At 53.3% G+C, this 17,254-nt stretch overlaps 8 protein-coding genes across 8 annotated transcripts; 4 read left to right on the top strand and 4 right to left on the bottom strand.

The window, feature by feature from the left end:
* BO80DRAFT_495996 (uncharacterized protein) lies at positions 1–2,225 on the bottom strand. The gene is made up of 2 exons (XM_025723990.1): positions 510–2,225; positions 1–463 (listed from the first exon to the last, which is right to left on the bottom strand). Exons 1-2 carry the CDS (start codon positions 2,067–2,069, stop codon positions 146–148), a joined length of 1,878 nt encoding a protein of 625 aa, XP_025572146.1. The 5' UTR covers positions 2,070–2,225; the 3' UTR covers positions 1–145.
* Positions 2,226–3,739: 1,514 nt separating this feature from the next.
* BO80DRAFT_427875 (uncharacterized protein) lies at positions 3,740–5,126 on the bottom strand. Its single transcript, XM_025720121.1, has 3 exons — positions 4,786–5,126; positions 4,424–4,733; positions 3,740–4,352 (listed from the first exon to the last, which is right to left on the bottom strand). Exons 1-3 carry the CDS (start codon positions 4,844–4,846, stop codon positions 3,899–3,901), a joined length of 825 nt encoding a protein of 274 aa, XP_025572145.1. The 5' UTR covers positions 4,847–5,126; the 3' UTR covers positions 3,740–3,898.
* A 549-nt stretch (positions 5,127–5,675) lies between these two features.
* BO80DRAFT_181610 (glycoside hydrolase family 71 protein) lies at positions 5,676–7,780 on the bottom strand. Its single transcript, XM_025714027.1, has 5 exons — positions 7,465–7,780; positions 7,234–7,365; positions 6,661–7,189; positions 6,384–6,609; positions 5,676–6,319 (listed from the first exon to the last, which is right to left on the bottom strand). The coding sequence occupies exons 1-5, from the start codon at positions 7,465–7,467 to the stop codon at positions 5,683–5,685; spliced, it is 1,527 nt and encodes a 508-aa protein (XP_025572144.1). The 5' UTR covers positions 7,468–7,780; the 3' UTR covers positions 5,676–5,682.
* A 1,067-nt stretch (positions 7,781–8,847) lies between these two features.
* BO80DRAFT_448009 (protein MEMO1) lies at positions 8,848–10,060 on the bottom strand (the record flags this gene model as incomplete). Its single annotated transcript, XM_025721644.1, has 3 exons — positions 8,848–9,721; positions 9,779–9,847; positions 9,900–10,060. 3 exons carry the CDS (start codon positions 10,058–10,060, stop codon positions 8,848–8,850), a joined length of 1,104 nt encoding a protein of 367 aa, XP_025572143.1.
* Positions 10,061–10,649: 589 nt separating this feature from the next.
* Positions 10,650–11,738, top strand: BO80DRAFT_504464 (uncharacterized protein). Its single transcript, XM_025724428.1, has 2 exons — positions 10,650–11,006; positions 11,093–11,738. The coding sequence occupies exons 1-2, from the start codon at positions 10,844–10,846 to the stop codon at positions 11,455–11,457; spliced, it is 528 nt and encodes a 175-aa protein (XP_025572142.1). The 5' UTR covers positions 10,650–10,843; the 3' UTR covers positions 11,458–11,738.
* A 389-nt stretch (positions 11,739–12,127) lies between these two features.
* On the top strand, positions 12,128–12,849 carry BO80DRAFT_181560 (LSM domain-containing protein). Its single transcript, XM_025714026.1, has 2 exons — positions 12,128–12,327; positions 12,438–12,849. Exons 1-2 carry the CDS (start codon positions 12,217–12,219, stop codon positions 12,675–12,677), a joined length of 351 nt encoding a protein of 116 aa, XP_025572141.1. The 5' UTR covers positions 12,128–12,216; the 3' UTR covers positions 12,678–12,849.
* Positions 12,850–14,390: 1,541 nt separating this feature from the next.
* On the top strand, positions 14,391–16,453 carry phzA (putative serine/threonine protein phosphatase). Its single transcript, XM_025714024.1, has 3 exons — positions 14,391–16,015; positions 16,073–16,225; positions 16,351–16,453. Exons 1-3 carry the CDS (start codon positions 14,657–14,659, stop codon positions 16,378–16,380), a joined length of 1,542 nt encoding a protein of 513 aa, XP_025572140.1. The 5' UTR covers positions 14,391–14,656; the 3' UTR covers positions 16,381–16,453.
* On the top strand, positions 16,122–17,189 carry BO80DRAFT_181548 (uncharacterized protein). The gene is made up of 2 exons (XM_025714025.1): positions 16,122–16,225; positions 16,351–17,189. The coding sequence occupies exon 2, from the start codon at positions 16,504–16,506 to the stop codon at positions 17,029–17,031; it is 528 nt and encodes a 175-aa protein (XP_025572139.1). The 5' UTR covers positions 16,122–16,225; positions 16,351–16,503; the 3' UTR covers positions 17,032–17,189.
* Positions 17,190–17,254: the final 65 nt, after the last annotated feature.

Below are 17,254 nucleotides of genomic sequence, written 5' to 3'. Positions count from 1 at the left end.
AATCCAGTATATTGTAGACAAAAGAAAGCCATCAGAATAGTAAAAGTAGTAGTATCCTAGCAGGTATCTGGCCCATAAACATTACATAAGACTATATACACCCGACCTGCACAAGGCAATATTCACAAGAAGAGAACTAATGCAATCAGACCACACTCTTGAAGCTGGGCGCCGATTTGAAGAGGCTGGCCAGGGAGGGCAGCGATTTCAACCGCACACTTTGCGGGATCTCGGGGTCGATGGGCCCGAGGTCGGGAGTCGCGCATTGCGAGTAGAACCGGCCCAGGTCGCCGTCCGTGCCGGATTCGGATGGTGTCGCGGGCGTGGCGCACCGCGGAATGCACTCGGTGGAGATGTTGATGTTGTTGCCCAGGTATTGGGCTTGGTTGCGCACGGGCTGTGCGGAGAAGCACGCTCGTGGGACGAGGCCTTCTTTGTTGGTTTCAAGCAGAGTGACGAGTGCCTGACTGAGTTAGCAACGATCATATCATGCGATGGTGGAGACATACCCATCCGTCTTCGTAGACTAGGTGCAGAATGGCCGTTTGGCCTTCCTTGAGCTCGATGTGTTCCGGGCTCACCGGCCGGAATGCTATATCGACGCGGTAGACACGAGCGAGGGAGATCGGGGGTGAACCCGGTGAGGTAGGTAGTTCGATGGTCGGAATCTCAATGGTCGGGCTGCGAGAGACCGTCGGCGTGCTGTCGCTGGTTGATGTCCCTCGGGAAACCGTATCCAACGTCGCAACCTTGGCCTCGGGGATCCTGCCCGTGTCGACCTTGGGGGGCGTGTTGGAGACGGATACTTCCTTGAGTCGGCCCATGTCCGGACCGACTAACGTCTCGGTGGAGGAATGGAGTCCGCGTAAGGCCGGGTGGATCTTGTCGTTGGGCCGGGGCAGCTCCAAGTACGACTGGTGGATCTGCCGGAAGCCATCACGCAGGGCCCCGTTGGGGTCTTGCATGTTCTGCGACGCGGGACGGGGCACGTGCACGCGCGATCGCCGCCAGGTGGCTTTGACGATGTTCGTTGCGGTTCGTAGCGAATTGCGGCTGTTGGCATAGACCTTGTTGGTAAAGTCCTTAATCGGGGTGTAGTCGGGCTTGGAGATGGTCGGGATGCTGGGATGGGGAAGACGAGATGTGACGGACCGGGCCGCACTGGGGACGGCACCCATGGCGGAGACACTGCCGTTGTAGAGACTCGACGCGTATCTCTTCACTGAGGGTCGCCGTGAGGTTGGTTCCGGCCGGTGCTTTTCGGATTTTCGGTTGTGTTCCGCAATGGCTCTCTGCACCGCACGCTTCTTACTGTGCAGGGACCAGAGGAACAGGCCCAAAATGGCCAGGACTGCCAGGGACACCCCGAGACCAATGCCGAGCTTGGTGGAGGTCGGCGTACCCTCTGGGGCGTCTGTTGCCGCAGACGAGGCAGCGGTGGTGGTACTGGCAGCGGTGGTCGTACTCGAGGATATACTGCTGGTGGATGATGATGATGATGATGATGATGATGATGATGATGCCATGGTCGCCCAGGTGGTCGGGGTGGGAAGGGCTGATGTCTCCCAGGTGTCGGTGGCTGCCCACGGCTGCGGTGACGGCGCGGCCCATTGATTCCACACTGCTTGACTCTGTTGCGGTGTCCCAGCTGCTGCTTCAGACCATGTCGACCCTGAGTTTGCTGCTGCCGCTGGTGCTGCTGGTGCGGCTTCGGCGCTGGGCTGCGCGGCCGTTCCATCGGCTGCTACTGGGGCCGCACTTCCGGCTGCAGCGGTGCCCGCTTGAGCTGCACTGCCTTGCGCGCCATACGCACCACTGGCCGTGCCAGCGCTCCAGGCACTCTGTCCGGTGCCAGCTGTGCCAGCTGTCCCGGCGGCACCTGCTCCCGCCGACATACCTGATCCCGATGCTTGCTGACCGTAAGAACCAGCCGAATAACCACCGTTCCACTGGCCACTGCTATAGCCGGAGGACGCGCCATAAGAAGCGTACGGAGCCGCGGACGCTTGCGCTATTTGAGGATCGCGTCGGATGGCCCCGAAGCCTCTAGGGGAGCTGCGCTGCCGCATGGTTGTGAATTGGGGAGGTAGGACAGACACGCACTACCGGAGCATGTAGCACTGCGTAAAGGGGGCTGGGAAGGAAGAAGAATTTGGGGGGGCAGGGCGGCCGGTAGAGCAGGATTTGTCTTTATGAAGGGCGATCTCATTGCTGAGGGTTGATCCATAGCGAAGGAACCATAACAAATTGCCGTGTTGGGTATGCCCGGGATGAGCTGGTGGATGGTATATGAGTGGGATGGTGGTGTTGTGGGTGGAATGTGAATTCCTCGGAGAGCATGCTTGGTGGATGGTCAGTGGAGGATGTCCGCGGGATCGCAAGCGAGCATTCTTGGGTCGGTGTATGGTATCATTCCTATAAACTATTAGCCATTATTTCAGGAATTCCTACGGGTCGAGGACTCTGTACCTCTGCCTACTCCCAACAGTATGTCTATACCTTTAGCATCATTACAAGCAACAACCTACCCATCACCACATTATATCCAGTCCGCGATAATCACATAGTCAGATCGCAACTCAGTTCATTTCATACAATAATCCATACTCATACAGTAGAATCGTTGATTCACACCCCACCCACATCATCAATTGAGAATGAAGAATGTACCACATTCCATACGCAGCCACCAGCCACCACCCCATGGCTAGCTGAGAGTAGATCCTCTCTACGTACCTACCCTCACCCTGAGGCATACTATTCTTATCCGATACTTTTCCCTTCATAAAGTTCAATAGAGGACTAAAATAGAACAAAATCGAGTCCTTTCATCATCCTTTCACTTCCTATGTAATTGCCACGAGAGTCAAGTCGTGAGCATCTATACCATGAATCCCGAGTACGGAGTGCCTTGTCGAATGGAGCGACACCCCCCCTCCTCTCTCCCTCTCATCAAATGTCAGGAATTTACTCTATCCCTTTCCTTGCATCATCCACCGAGACGAGGCATACACAGTCCACCGTACACAGTACCCACCGACTAAGAGATAGAGAGATACTTCCCAAGTATCCCATCCCATCTCATGTATACTATGTAGTACCTACCCACCCCAGGAACATCCCATCCTTAAGCAGCACCTCCATGTCGAATGCTATTCCGTAGGGAGACAGGAATATCTCATGCAGCAGATTCAAGCACGGTCCATCCGAAGAATGCCCAGAGGCTGTAGTGGATGCAGGTACACTTCGCTAGTTCAGGTACTGACATTCCTCGGTTAACGTCACATCATCATGATCCACGGGAGGTTTTCTCCTCTGTGTTATATCACGATCGACAGAGGATCAAAGCTTTAGGAAAAGCGTCTCTAGTGGCGCTGGGAAAGGGAGGAAAAAAAAGTGACGAGTGACAGGTTGTGGCGACTGGTTCTTGGGCTCTAGGGAGGGGAGGGGGGAATGTGGTGGCGTTTGTGTTGGATTATGTTTGATTGTGATGTGGTGGGGTGGGTTGGGGTGGTGTCATCAGGGATTAGTGATGATGATGATGATGATGTTTGTTTCGAACTTTTTAGGTGGGATGGTTGTTTTGTTAATTTAGTGAGTGAGTGAGGAGGGTTGTGGTTATCGTTATGGCTTTGTTATGGTTATGGTTGTACTTGTGATTATGGTAGGGATGGTAGGGTATTGGTAAAGACGATAGTATCTAGAAGTGGATATGTTGGATCTAGGCAGTGAATATATGTTGAAAGTGGCTTGCAGAAGCTTCTGTCACCCATCGGTGGAGTTGACTTGGCAATTAGATACAATATATATCATCATCATCATTAAGACTGACAACACCCAGCCCATTACATACTACGCCTACTATATCAACCCCAACCCACATACTCCGTATGAAGTCCTACATCACCCTAACCGCACACTCAATCCCCCTCTTCCTCAACCCCCCATCAATATTCCTAATCTCCTTGACATAATACGGCTGTCTGGGCAACTGCAACTTCCACCCCCGCCGCAACTGCAACTCGCGTAACGGTTCCAAAAACACCGGGATCTTCTCCACCGGCTCACAGAACCAACTCCCGCTGAGCTGTAACGTAAATGACTGCAACCCCTGCATGGAGGTCACCGCCCGACACGTTTCAACCCACTGCTGTCGGCCTGCAGAGAAATATACGGTCTTGACGGGGTCCTTGCAGGGCAGCCAATGGCCGGGAAAAGCCCACCGGAGTTCAACGGCGCGGATGGCGTCCCAGAAGTCCGACGGGATGGTGGGCCGCAGGTACGTGAGGGACCAGGTATTGCTGAATTCGAAGGTGTTGAGGGTGTAGAGGAGGGTGATGGATTCGGTGTAGCTGCCATATCACCATTAGCATTTATAACATAGTCTGTATAGCGATAAGCCACCGGGCAGGGAGGGGGATACATCTGTTTACACGTCCTCGCCAACGCCAACAACCTCCCCCCATCCACCTCTTTCATCCCCGGCAATCCTCCCCGACAGACATCGCATGCGCCGGTCTGCGGACACACCACGTGTCCCATCTGGCGATTCGCGCGCTGCACGATATGAATGCGCATTCCGCCGAGGAGGAGTTCCCAGATCATGAGGCGGAGTTCGGGCGAGAGTTTCGTCAGGAGGGTGCTTTGGGGTTGGGGGGTCCATAGGGTACGGGTGTCGGTTCGTTGGGTTTGGATGCTGTAGCGACGTCTGGGGAGGGTGGGGGGTTTGTTGTCTTTACCAGTGGTTAGTATCGTAGTATGGATGGATGGATGGTGGTAACGTACTCTGGTATCGCTGCGCCAATACATCCTCCCAGGAAAACACACCCTGTTTGATGCGTGCCATGTTCCAATATTCAGATTCATACAGCAGACAATCAACAACCCATAATGTCGGTATCAACCGATTCAAATAGAGGAATGAATCGATCACGCGAGTCAGCTGAGAACCGACAATAAGCGCGACACCAATTATCCGGACATAGCCATTTCGAGGCACAGATATCAACGGGGGACCGTTCTACCGACGCGGATCATCCTGTGGCAGCGAGACCAGATAAATAAATGTAAAAGTCGGTGAGATGGATGCTGAATCCTGGTCAGGGATGGTTAAATCCAGATCAGATAGGATAGGCGGGCTGATAAGCCGGAGTAATTCAGGACGCCGCCAAGTCATCAGGCATCCGTTGGGCTTATCTGGTATCTGCCGAGGTAATCTTGGTACTTTCTACATGCGGAGTACGGGGTATTATGTATTTGCTTACGTGGTATATATGATAATATTGTCATTATAATGCTGTATCTATCTAAGCTGCACTCCTTTTATCTATATCTCTTTGGTATATACCCACTCCACTATAACCCTAACTATGTATACCTCAGATCTCTATATCTACACCGTCACCTTCTCTAACATAATCCTCATCCACGACTACCATCACAACAGCAGCAACAGCAACAGCATTAAATGTGCTTAGAGCTGGTATCTTAGGGATAGGGTAGGACGTTTAGGGAGTGGTTTGGGATGGGTTCTATGCTGTGTTTACAGAAAAATAGATAATGCATACGTCCGGCGTTGTCATATGTCTGTCCTAACTAATCACATGAATGAAAGTCCGTTCCAGCCAGCAATTCCTCCAAGAATAATGACACGATCATACACGAGATAGGCACTGCGATAGCTCATGCAGCAAAAGAACTAGGACTAGCACTAGCACTCGGAGCCGGAGTCGCACTCTCCACAGCGACATTCATCCCCAACGTATTCGTCGGACAAGCCACGCGCAAACCCTGCTGCAACGCCGCCAACCCAGCCGGCCCCAGCTTATCCACCGTCGACGGTGGGGGCACCGTCCCCACATACGCATTAAAGTTATACAATCCGCAGATGCACGTATTGACAATATTCTTCAAGCTAGTGTCGCTGAGCACCGTCTTGCCATCCCGCACGAGCGCAAACTTCTGCTGTCCCACGCCCATAGGTACCGTGAAGGAACTCGCCCCCGCCGGCGCGTCGAACTTTTGACTGTTCGAGCCGGATGCTACCTGGATGGAGCCGGGGGATTTCAGCAATGAGACCACGAAGACCGAGTCTTCCATGGTTTCCCATCCGTTCGGACGGCCGCGGAAGAAGTTCCCGCTGGAGTTGTTGGGGTTGCCGTCCATCGTGGAGTCGGTGCTGTCGCAGTTGATGTTCTTCGGGGTTGGGCGGTACCAGTAGATGAGTTTTTCTTCGGTGATGTATTTGTCGACGGACTTGTCGTTGTTTTTGTATGCGGCGATGAATGGTTTCGACATTTGGAGCCAGCCGTCGTGAGGCCTATACGGTTAGTCAGGGTGAAAGGGGGGGGGGGGGGGGAAAGGGGGGGGGGGGGGAGGCATACATGTCCATGACCCATTTGGAGGCACCGTCGTCAGTGTGCGGAGATGACAGAGGCCCAATGTAATGCGACTCGCCGTAATCATTCCAGGTGACAATCTCCACGAATCGAGGACCCAGATTCAGAATCTCGAACCAGCGGTTGTACCACAGTAGATCCGAGGGGAACACCCAGTTCTTACTGTACGATACCTCGCCACCAAAGTGGGTGAAGAACCATCCGGATGCAGCTATTACTATCAGTAATTGTCCATCAAAATGAAGAAGAAAGGGGGACATACGAGCAACGTAAGCCTTTCCACCCAGAGCATTGACATAGGATTTGTCACCCTCAGCAACCGTCACGTTGCGTCCCCCACTAGGAGCCTTGTTGTCGCCATTATTATCCCAGGCCATCCAGTTCAGCGCGCCCTGGATCTGATTAAAGTTGCCTTGTCCCGGGTGGAAGTTGGGGGCAAAGTACACCTCCGTACCCGCCGCCGACTGCATCTGGTTGATGTCCAGACCATCACCGGCAAAAGACGACGCAAACACCTTGCCGTCGACCTTGAGCTGGGCGGGCAGACTTCCATACTGTCGGATCTTCTGACCCACAGTATAGGCCTGTCCGGTATTGTACCAGTTAAAGTCGAACGAAATGAACACTTTCATGTCATTCCGGGCAGCGGACTCGTAGGCAAAGTTGAGCTGGGTATCAGTATACGGATCCACGCCGATGTTGAGGGCAAAAGCATCAATGCCGAGGGCCTTGGCCCGTCTCATGTCGTCGTCGTAGTCGGCCGCGCTCTGACGGTTGCTGGTGATGCCGATCTAGGCGGTTAGCATCTCTTAGAAGATGTCGATCGATAACTTACCATGAAATGACAAAACACCAGACGATCAGTGGACTCGATCGTGGAGTTCGTAACGGTATCATTCTGGCCCCTGGGAGCACAGCTCACCAGGGCAAGCCCAGTTAGGGCTATCAGGAATTGAAACAGCTTCATCTTCAAAGATCAATGAGGGAATGAAGAAGCGGAAGAAAGGAAGGAATGAAAAAAAGAACAAGCACGTCAAGTGCAGTGATGAAGAGCAGGTTGACTGACCATGAGAACCGAGCCGTAATATAATGCTGCTGGTATCAGGCCTTTGTCGTAGCAACAAAGGAGTTTGTCTACGCCGGAACGGAACTATCCCCAAATCGCAAATCCTCCTTCAGTGTCCAGTCCAACCAGCGGAAAGAATCGAGCGGACAATCGCAAGCTGCCGTCTTTGCTGCTGTTGATCTCGCCATTCACCGGGCTCGACATCCTTTTATCCTCGCTCACCGTCGTTTCCGGCGAATAAAACCCTCATCATGGGGTCAAAACCACACCCGTCTCCGGCCGGTGTGACGACCTCTGGCAAACCTTCACCATTGGCAAGCCTCCTCGTCCTGCAATTTGTCGACATCCGGTTCTGACTACGTAGAGTTTACACGCCGGACAAGGGAGTCGATCTATCGTCCTTCCCCAGAGCACGGCGATGCCCGACCTGGACACCACCACGGGACAGCAGTCAACCGACTGTCTGCGGTGACCAGGCGCGAGCGAATCGAACAACAGAATCATCGTTTCGGATGACAATCAAACAACCACCGTCCCTCTCCGGCAAGCCATCGGGGCCCTGCAGCGGACACCGTACCGGCCAGTCCACTGGGTGGAGCGACGGAAGTATCCGAGCCAGACCGCACGGCTCAGGAGACAAAGCAACGGCCGGGGGATACAAGCCCCGGATTGGCCACGATATCGACGAGCCGGAGGGACTTTAATTTAAAGCTCATGACCATCCATTGGCCGTGTCTGATCCGACGAGCACACAGCCAAGGCAGGATCGCCTGGGACGGGCTCCGTCTCAACGGCGTAAGACCCAGCCCAATGCAACCTACTGAACACTGCATCTCGACTTGCTTTTTCTGACCTTCCCAGCAGAACTTCTTCAGCCTGCGGGGTAACCTTCCGTCAGGCTGCCAGGCTAGCCACGCGATCCCATCACCAGACGATCGGAACATATGCAGTCGCATCGCAAACGGGCGTCCTGCAGCATGCCGGCCGTACGCTTCTTCATCCTGGAGACCGGAGGCTGTTCGCTCGTCTCCTTCCGGGCATTGCCCCGGGGAGCCCGACTACCCAGAGTCCATCCCGTCGTGGCGGTGTAACACTTCTCCTTCTTTGCTTCCATCAGTGCCCATGTGACAAGCCTCCTCCAGCCTCGGCCAACCGAAGCAATGTCTTCATGCCCGTCATGTCCAACCTCGTGGATCGGGCCTCAGTACTACCTCTATGCTACCTTCCAGAATGCACGCGGAGGCAAAGGCGGGGAAGGAAACACTTGCGTCATTCCTACACGAAACGAGAGAGCCTTAAGGGCATGTAGTCACGAGTGACATGTCAATACAGATAGTAATAGGCGGGTACTTCCCAGGATACCTCTACAGCGGACGGGATCCATCACATCACGGCATAGGCAGATGCGTAGCTCACAGATGTATCGTTCCCACCCCTGAACTGACGCACATTCGAGCTGCGGTCATACCGAATAAAATGAAATCGACCCAGCCCCTTTGCCAACAGCCCAGACTTGTCAATCCCAGCCATTGCCACGCCGATGGGATGGCGACCACACACGGTATTATTGGTATCCTTGATGAATTTCGAGAACTGCCCATGGCTCCCCGTGGAGATGGCGGCCATGGCACCAAGGTCAAGGGCTGAGATACTAGCATAAATGGGTGGGTTGGTGAGCAGGGTATCCGAGGGCTGCAACGCGTGGCCGGCTTGACATCTCTCGATCAAGCGAGTCGTCTCGTCTTCCTCAAGACCAGGCCAAGGAAGATCGTCAGAAACAGGGATTATAGGCCCAGGACTGGGCGCGGTGCTCGCGTAGTACGTGTAACGAAAACGGGACCCCCAGTGGCAGAAATCGGAGCTGATGACAAAAGCATTGCTCGGGTTAGCAAGGTACGGAGCAAGAAAGGCTCCAAACCCCTCCTCCGTCTCCTCATCAACAGCGCCCACCACGATTGGGACCAGCGGCGGATATTCAGACGGGGGCTTGCCAGGGTATTCGAGTTGTAAGCGACGGTGGATGAAGGGCAGGTGCAGTTCGATACTGTGTTCGTCTTCGTCATCACCAGGAGTCATCGTGTCGAATCTTCGAAGTCGATCCCCGATCTCAATTTCGCTGTTTTTAAACTCCTCAATGAGCTCGGTATCGAGCGGGAGAGGCTCATCGGCGAGCGGGGTATGATACGCGGAGAATCCGGGGAGGGCAAGCGTCCTGTAGAATTGATGATGTGCTGGACCGAGCACAAAAATCCGTTCACTATCCAAAACTTGCTTTAGAAGATGGCGGCCGCAGAGCTGAAGGACCATTACTCACATGCCCTTCAAATCCCAGGCTTTATAGGCATAAGCGGCACATCGCCCGGAGTACGCATAGCCGGCGTGCCTGAAATAGATCAGAGTCAAGTTCACCCATGCAGTTTCTGACGAGTACATACGGGGCTATGATCGTTCGGGCCCCCCGTATTGGCATGGGAACTGAGCGGAGGCTGTCTTCATCCGCTACCTCAGCGAGCCAGTAATCGATCTGGTATCTCACTTGGTCCCTCATGTCGGAGTACCACGTCCCAGCATGGGTCGCCTCGCGAGCCCGCTGCATTGTGCGCCTTAGTTGACTGTCTTCCTTGACTTGATTAAATTATGGTGATGAGATGATGATGGCAATGGCAATGATGATAAGATTATGGGTATGGTTGGACTGGGATATGCTAAAGGTTGCGGATCGACAGGTGGCCGCCTCGATAAGCCCGAAGCGGGGAAGGCGGGACTCACTTCGTCATCGCAGTGGCTTGCTTTCCTGTCACGGGAGACCCGGACGGTCCCCCGACAATCAGAGAAGCACCTACCGTAGAACTCGATCAACTGAAAGATGGCGATACGAGATGGAACTCTGGCTTGCTGGTCTGACCTTGGTTCATCGCCGGTGGCATAGCCGACGTTGGAAAGAGGTTGGGAGATAAATCGAAGTATACATCTCTACGGTATCATCGTGTTTCTGACGCATCCGATAATCAGATAATACTGAACTAGACCCAAGGTTCTGGGATTTCCTACCGATGGAATTGGAGTAGATGCCGTCGGGCTCACGACCACAACTAATCTATCCATATCCGGAATAGCGCATGTTTGGTGTATTGCGACGCGGTCTTTTGACGCGCCGGTATCTTTACCAACCACCCAAGCCAACAGCCTACTGCGTATATATCAACCTACAGTTCAGTCTCCCGATTAATTATATAGACATTGTCCTGTTACACCAATTCTTCGCATTGCCCTTCTACTACGGAGTACCTCCGCACTGTATACCCTCTGCGTTTGTCCACCACAAAAACACTTCACCCTCGCACGCGACCCGGACTCAGATCCTGCTAGCACCAGCACCATGTCCCTCAAACGCAAAGCCTCCGTTTCCGGCCTTGCATCGCCTAGTCCTACTCCAATTCTTGCAAGGCAATCATTCATGCTGGATGAGACCCCCAAACACCTGCACAGTCGCACACGAAAGCGCTTCAGAAACGATCGCCCGGATGCCGAAGTGGTATATGGTAAGCGCCCATAAGACGGGATCTTGCACCGCCAGTCGATCTTGGCTCACAGAGATTAGAAAACACCCTTCGCTGGCTGTTTACAGCTCAACAACAACATCACCCCCCCGTCCCTGCCACGGATGATGAGGGAATCGAGCCAGAGGCTGTACCGTCCCCCGACATTGTCGACCCTCGCCAGCAGACATTACACAAGTTCTTCCGACCCTCTCAGACCTCGCTCGCCCAAAAACATTCGAACTTGCCGGACCGACAAATGAATAATACGGCACAAGGGAAGCCGACATCCTGGCAGCCTCAAATAAATCTGTCGTCGCCAGCTACTTCGGTCGGCTGGAGTACGACCAGCCCATCTTCACAGCGCACAAGGAGCGATATGGATATAGACTCAGTCAGCAATGATATAGTGGAAGACCTCCAGCCGTCGATCACAGGGTTTGGGTGGGCATGATACCTTAATCAAGGCATGATCATGAATGGGATCTTCAACTAGCATCCCACACCAGCGGTTTCTTTTTAGCGATGATACCTTGACTTTTGATATTTTTCACCTGGCCAACGTGCTGGCCATATTGGCAACCTAGTGGTACTGTTAATATAGCTCTCTTTATCTCATATTAAGACCCTCCTTGCATTCGATTTCTTTGTTTGAACCCATTCGTCGACTTGGCCGACTCAACTGCTTTGATTATACAAATGCCAAGCTCCTACAGTCGAATTCAGTTGCGTACGACCCCGAAGTATATAATTTCAATGCAGATTGAGATCAAAATCTGGCAGTATGTCTAATATAAAGACCAAATTATTATATGAGTAAATCACCACGCTACAATTTAGAATTAATTCAGCCATATTTTAGGCAGCGAGGAAATGTACAATTTAAGTGCAGTTGTGACCATCCACGGAATGTCACATGCGACGAATGCCTGAGGTCTCAGGACTCCAGCGGATCTCTTTGTCGCACTCCGACCATCATCCCCAAGACAACCACACAACCAACCGGATCGCGTCCAGTCCAACTAGGCTATTAACTTTAGCTGGGTATAATATACTCCCTAGTCTCGCCCGCGATTGATTTCCCGCCTCGCCCTAGACAACGCAGACGAGTCTAGACCGCCAGGTTTCTTTCTTCTAGTGGTCCATTCCACCCCCGCTTCCAGTGAAGGTGTGGCTGCCTCACGGCCACCGATTGGAAGAAAATAACGCGACAATGGACGAAAATAAAGCCGTTCAATACCTGGACTCGTTGATCGGTCGGACTCTACGAGTGCACGCGACAGACACGCGCATTTTCGTGGGCACCTTCAAGTGTACGGATGCGGTAGGTGGTGTTCCCGTTGCAGTCTTCCTGTTGGATAGATCGGAGGAATAGGAAGTCCCAGAATACGAGGCATATCTTTTAGCGCCTGCTGACTTGTTTGGCCGCATTAGGCACGAAATATCATCCTTGCCAGCACCTACGAATACCGCTTCCCTTCGCCAGCTACCGTTCGAGATGCGGCCACGGGTACGAATGATTCAGCCGCTGGTAGCGCAGTGGATGCCTCGAACGTCAAAGTGAATATGACCAGTCGATTTATCGGTCTTGTGGTCGTTCCCGGTCAGCATATTACCAAAATCGAGTTGGAAGAGCCTTCGTCGAGTCGCGCGCGGGACCCTCTCAAGAAATAGAAAAGAATGGCAGTACTCCATGGCATGAATCGGTTGCCAAATTGAACGGCCACCCCCATAGAAGTTGATGGGCGGTCAGAGGGATAGGGCGGTATGGACAAATGCACCTAGCGCCGAGTCTGCATATAACTGCGCAGTAATCTCATCACACATCCCATCGTTGGAATTCTTTGCCTGCATCAGCTAGACTGCGGTGCAGGCCAAGCCCTATCATCCAAGCCCGCCCACCACAACGTGGTTAGGAGAAAAGATCGGACATAAGTCGTTGGTGCTTGGCGCAGTAGATGGGCTTGGCAGCAGCAGCCATGGTCGTGACCAGGCGGAGCTGGGGTTGGGACTCGAAATGGCGGTGTTCCTGCAGTGGGTAGAGTTTGGACCTGCTGCTGACTGTGGTTGCGTTTCAACACTGAACTAAGAGTATCTCGCATAGCACATTATCCTACCGCCTGATAATCTTCCTTAGGTGGGAGGGGTTTGGCAGCAAAGCGAGCGAATGGACACAGCCCATAAAGTCAATGACTACATGCATCTCGGTCCAGCCAATTATGAAGTGGATCGACCAAGCCCCTCTGGAGAGGTCGGGACTGGTCGGAGCGTCTGAGAGGCTGACAGTCGGTGATCATCCGAAGATAAGTGGTGCGTCCGGCTTTCCAGGCCAAATTGAAATCCTGATGCATGCGTTGAAGCGCAAGGAACCTATGATGCCATGAAGAGAACGAAGCCAAGACGAATGAGGGGGGAAATGGAGGGGACGAGAACGTGTCGTCGGGGTTGCTACGCGGTGTCAACTTGAACTATATGTATACCCGTCACGAGGGGCTGAGATGTGGCTAGGTCATCGGCTGGGAGGGGGAATCCGGTTGTTGTCGATGTGACGACCTATGCTCCATCGCCCTGGCGATATATAAATGAGACGCACCAGACAGGTTTCGGACAAGGGGATAGAATAAACTTTCAGCACGATACTCCGTAGTCAAAGAAAGCGACCGATTCTAGGCAGCTCTGTTTTGTCCTCAGGCTTGCTAGGCACCTAGGCAGCCAAAGCTTCTACCGGACCGACGATCCTCCGGGCCTGCCACCGCCCGTGGCTGCAGGAATCGAGACCAAAAAACGACAGCCTGGGGTTTGAGGCGACATTCGGCCTCTTGTGTTCGTTCTTCCTCATCCATCACCTTTTCCTCATCGATTTTCGTTTTTTTTATTCACATACCCCCTCGTCATCGCCGCATCTTGATCGACTGCGGTGGTGTCCATCTCGTCTGCGTCTCTAGAAGGGTGAGTGTTTGAATCCCTTTCTGTCGGGGCTGGTTTCATCTCCATTCCTCGCACCCCCATAATGACGCATCCATTCCACACTCTATTATTATTCCCCTCCCACACCCCGAACTCGACCCAAATTCTCCGTCCAAAGTCGCTCCCTTCACCGTTGCCCCCTCCACATGCCATCCCTACTCTAACATCTGTTGCCTCTGCTTTGGATTCGTGCTTCCCGTGCTCTGTCTCTCGCTGCCTGCTCCATCTCGTCTAACCCGCACGTCGTAGGAGCTCTCTTCGGCGAATCGGAGCTTCCCCTTCCGAGCACCTAGCTATCGGCGGCTTTCGTGGTGAAGCTCTCATCCCTCCGTTCGATGTCCATCCATTCCTTCCGATAACTCGTCGACATCACCGATCGGTCAAACGCTTTCTTAATCTTCACATCACCCGGGGACTGGATCCCGCGTCGTCTTGATCTTCGTTGTAACCCGTCCCGATTCTTGCTCCGTTGTGTTGTTGTCGTCGCCGCCAGCGTTCGCCTTCGAGGACCACCCTGTGGAAGATCGGTCTCCTTTATAACTTGACCAACCCCCCGGGGGCTAGGCAGCAGCCAAGACACTGTTCAGCATTCCAGCACAACACGGGGCTTGGTGTGCACACCTTGAACCTCAACCGCTCCGATCAACGTCCACGATCGAGCTTGGCAGATATTTCACCCTGCAGTAATGGGTCAGTCGCATTCCAAGGGCAACTCTAGCCCGGGCGACTCTCTGCAGTCGTATCCATCTTTCTCCCGCTCCGATACCAAAGAATCGCTGCGCTCCATTCGAGGCTCGATCCGCTCCAAGATCCGTAGCAGTGACAGTCCTCGCGCATCGACGTCCGCGCTGTCCCAGACGGAAAGCCAGACGGACAGGTCGGATGCCGGATCGATCAAATCGGCAGCCAGTAGACGCAGCTCCACCAACCTGAGTACTCAGTCTCCTATTGCTGATGACACTGCATCGAAATCCGATGCCCCCGAGCCTCCCCCGTCCCCATCCTTGTCGAGCAGCTTGAAGCGCGGACATCAAGATGTGAGCGCGATGCAGCAGAGTGGCGAGGTTGATCTCGTGTCTGATGCTCCTCCTACTGGTGTTGCTCCCGTAGGCCCATCCTCACAGGCGGTGGGAGAGTCCATTCTCATCAAACGGGAGAATCAGCTGAACCCTATTCTGGACTTTATCATGAATGCTCCGATCGAGACGTCTGGCTCACCGGGAATGGGAATGGGTGCTCTGAAATCCATCGACTTGGACGACATGATCTCACGACTTCTCGATGCCGGCTACTCGACCAAAGTCACCAAGACCGTTTGCTTGAAAAACGCGGAGATCACTGCCATCTGTACCGCTGCCCGGGAGCTGTTTCTCTCTCAGCCGGCTCTGTTGGAGCTGTCAGCCCCGGTCAAGATCGTCGGAGATGTTCACGGCCAATATACGGATCTCATCCGGCTCTTTGAGATGTGCGGGTTCCCTCCTGCGTCCAACTATCTCTTCTTGGGTGACTATGTGGACCGTGGCAAGCAGAGCTTGGAGACGATTCTTCTCCTGATGTGCTATAAGCTGAAATATCCCGAGAACTTCTTCCTTCTACGTGGCAACCACGAGTGTGCCAACGTAACCCGTGTTTATGGGTTTTATGATGAATGTAAACGGCGTTGCAACATCAAGATCTGGAAGACGTTCATTGATACCTTCAACTGTCTCCCGATCGCCGCGATCGTGGCTGGCAAGATTTTCTGTGTTCACGGAGGGTTGTCTCCTAGCCTCTCGCATATGGATGACATTCGAGGAATTGCACGCCCGACCGACGTGCCGGACTACGGTTTGCTGAACGACCTCCTGTGGAGTGATCCTGCGGACATGGAGGAGGATTGGGAGCCCAACGAGCGCGGTGTGAGTTACTGTTTCGGCAAGAAGGTGATCATGGACTTTTTGCAGCGGCATGATTTCGACCTGGTCTGTCGAGCGCACATGGTTGTCGAGGATGGCTATGAGTTCTACCAGGATCGAGTTCTCGTCACCGTCTTTTCTGCCCCCAACGTAAGTGTCTGACGTAACTGTCGCCTAATCCGTCCTTGCTAACTGTTTCTGCTTCAGTACTGCGGCGAATTTGATAACTGGGGTGCTATCATGTCGGTTTCGGGTGAATTGCTGTGTAGTTTCGAGCTGTTGAAACCACTGGACTCCACCGCTTTGAAGAACCACATTAAGAAGGGCCGGAACAAGCGGAACAGCATGCTCAGCAGTCCTGTAAGTTGTCCCTTGCTTAGCCATCTTTCCTCGCCAAGTCACGGCACAAGTCCTTGTGTAACGATGCCGAGACGCCTGTACCTTTGGCTGCGATTCTTTTTTCTGTTCTGTACTAACGGCCGCAGCCTGCACCTGTCTCGGCACAAAGCTATTAGGTCTTGGTGATGACATGCCAAGTAATCGTCGTCCGTCTTATGTCACCACCAAGGCGATGGCCCTGAGCCCGCCAAGGTGGTTGGCGTCCAACGTCCATCTCCGTACTCGACAGTGCGGCCTCTATGAACTGGTCGACCGCACATCGTCACCGCCAGAACGGATGCTGCGCTACAGCTTCCCGTCGATACATGCATCTCTCAGGTGCCAGCTCCGGAATTTCCATTGCAGCGCCGCGTGCTGGTTCTTCCGACCGAATCTCACCTTGCAGACTTGGCAGACCGGGATCCGCCAGGTCACCCAGAACCCACCGACATCCTGATAAATCTGCTCCGAGACGCGTCCACATCGGATGCCTTAGACATTTCCTACAGCGGCTTGCCGCTCTCTGGCCTTATACAGCGGCCGCATATTTCCATCGCATTAAGAGGAGTCACGACTACGAGCTAACGGGGAAGTCTGGGAGTTGCAGTTTTCCTTTTCTTCGGTTTATTCTATCATTTCTGTACTTTGGAGTCACCTGTCCTCTTCGGGATCGAAACAAGACTGATGCGTCACGATATGTATGCTGTCTTCTGAACGCAGATCAGCAGGTTCTGGGTTGCTTCGCTTTCTTCACTCATGCTGCATGGACCATGGTTGATTTACGATAGTTCTGGTAGATATTCACAGGGACCTTGGCGTTTGTTTAGCTAATCATCTCATACACACATTCCAATGGAACCTTCCATCTGTATCACTAGAACGACCGCCCATCCTATCGACAGTTGGTACTAATCCCACACCCTATACCCACCACCCTGAAATAGAAACTAGACATAAAAAAACACAACCACCAGTAACAATACTGCGTATCATACCCACCACATACCTCCC

This window comes from Aspergillus ibericus (genome assembly GCF_003184845.1).
Source record: "Aspergillus ibericus CBS 121593 unplaced genomic scaffold BO80scaffold_41, whole genome shotgun sequence".
In the NCBI taxonomy this organism is placed as follows: Eukaryota; Fungi; Ascomycota; class Eurotiomycetes; order Eurotiales; family Aspergillaceae; genus Aspergillus; species Aspergillus ibericus.
The sequence above is the reverse complement of the archived record's forward strand: the minus strand, read 5'-3'. Positions and strand labels throughout refer to the sequence as shown.

Excerpts from the sequence above, each read along its gene's own strand:
- BO80DRAFT_495996 (XM_025723990.1), bottom strand. The coding sequence starts at position 2,069 with ATGCGGCAGCGCAGCTCCCCTAGAGGCTTCGGGGCCATCCGACGCGAT. Across the intron at positions 464-509 it reads TAGTCTACGAAGACGGATGG|GCACTCGTCACTCTGCTTGA; the intron begins GTATGTCTCCAC and ends TAACTCAGTCAG.
- BO80DRAFT_181548 (XM_025714025.1), top strand. The coding sequence starts at position 16,504 with ATGAACTGGTCGACCGCACATCGTCACCGCCAGAACGGATGCTGCGCT.
- BO80DRAFT_427875 (XM_025720121.1), bottom strand. The coding sequence starts at position 4,846 with ATGGCACGCATCAAACAGGGTGTGTTTTCCTGGGAGGATGTATTGGCG. Across the intron at positions 4,734-4,785 it reads ATTGGCGCAGCGATACCAGA|ACAACAAACCCCCCACCCTC; the intron begins GTACGTTACCAC and ends CCACTGGTAAAG. Across the intron at positions 4,353-4,423 it reads GCGAGGACGTGTAAACAGAT|CTACACCGAATCCATCACCC; the intron begins GTATCCCCCTCC and ends GTGATATGGCAG.
- BO80DRAFT_181560 (XM_025714026.1), top strand. The coding sequence starts at position 12,217 with ATGGACGAAAATAAAGCCGTTCAATACCTGGACTCGTTGATCGGTCGG. Across the intron at positions 12,328-12,437 it reads CCTTCAAGTGTACGGATGCG|GCACGAAATATCATCCTTGC; the intron begins GTAGGTGGTGTT and ends TGGCCGCATTAG.
- BO80DRAFT_181610 (XM_025714027.1), bottom strand. Across the intron at positions 7,190-7,233 it reads TGGTGTTTTGTCATTTCATG|ATCGGCATCACCAGCAACCG; the intron begins GTAAGTTATCGA and ends CTAACCGCCTAG. Across the intron at positions 6,320-6,383 it reads TCCAAATGGGTCATGGACAT|GCCTCACGACGGCTGGCTCC; the intron begins GTATGCCTCCCC and ends CTAACCGTATAG.
- BO80DRAFT_504464 (XM_025724428.1), top strand. The coding sequence starts at position 10,844 with ATGTCCCTCAAACGCAAAGCCTCCGTTTCCGGCCTTGCATCGCCTAGT. Across the intron at positions 11,007-11,092 it reads GGATGCCGAAGTGGTATATG|CTCAACAACAACATCACCCC; the intron begins GTAAGCGCCCAT and ends GGCTGTTTACAG.
- phzA (XM_025714024.1), top strand. The coding sequence starts at position 14,657 with ATGGGTCAGTCGCATTCCAAGGGCAACTCTAGCCCGGGCGACTCTCTG. Across the intron at positions 16,016-16,072 it reads CCGTCTTTTCTGCCCCCAAC|TACTGCGGCGAATTTGATAA; the intron begins GTAAGTGTCTGA and ends TTTCTGCTTCAG. Across the intron at positions 16,226-16,350 it reads ACAGCATGCTCAGCAGTCCT|CCTGCACCTGTCTCGGCACA; the intron begins GTAAGTTGTCCC and ends TAACGGCCGCAG.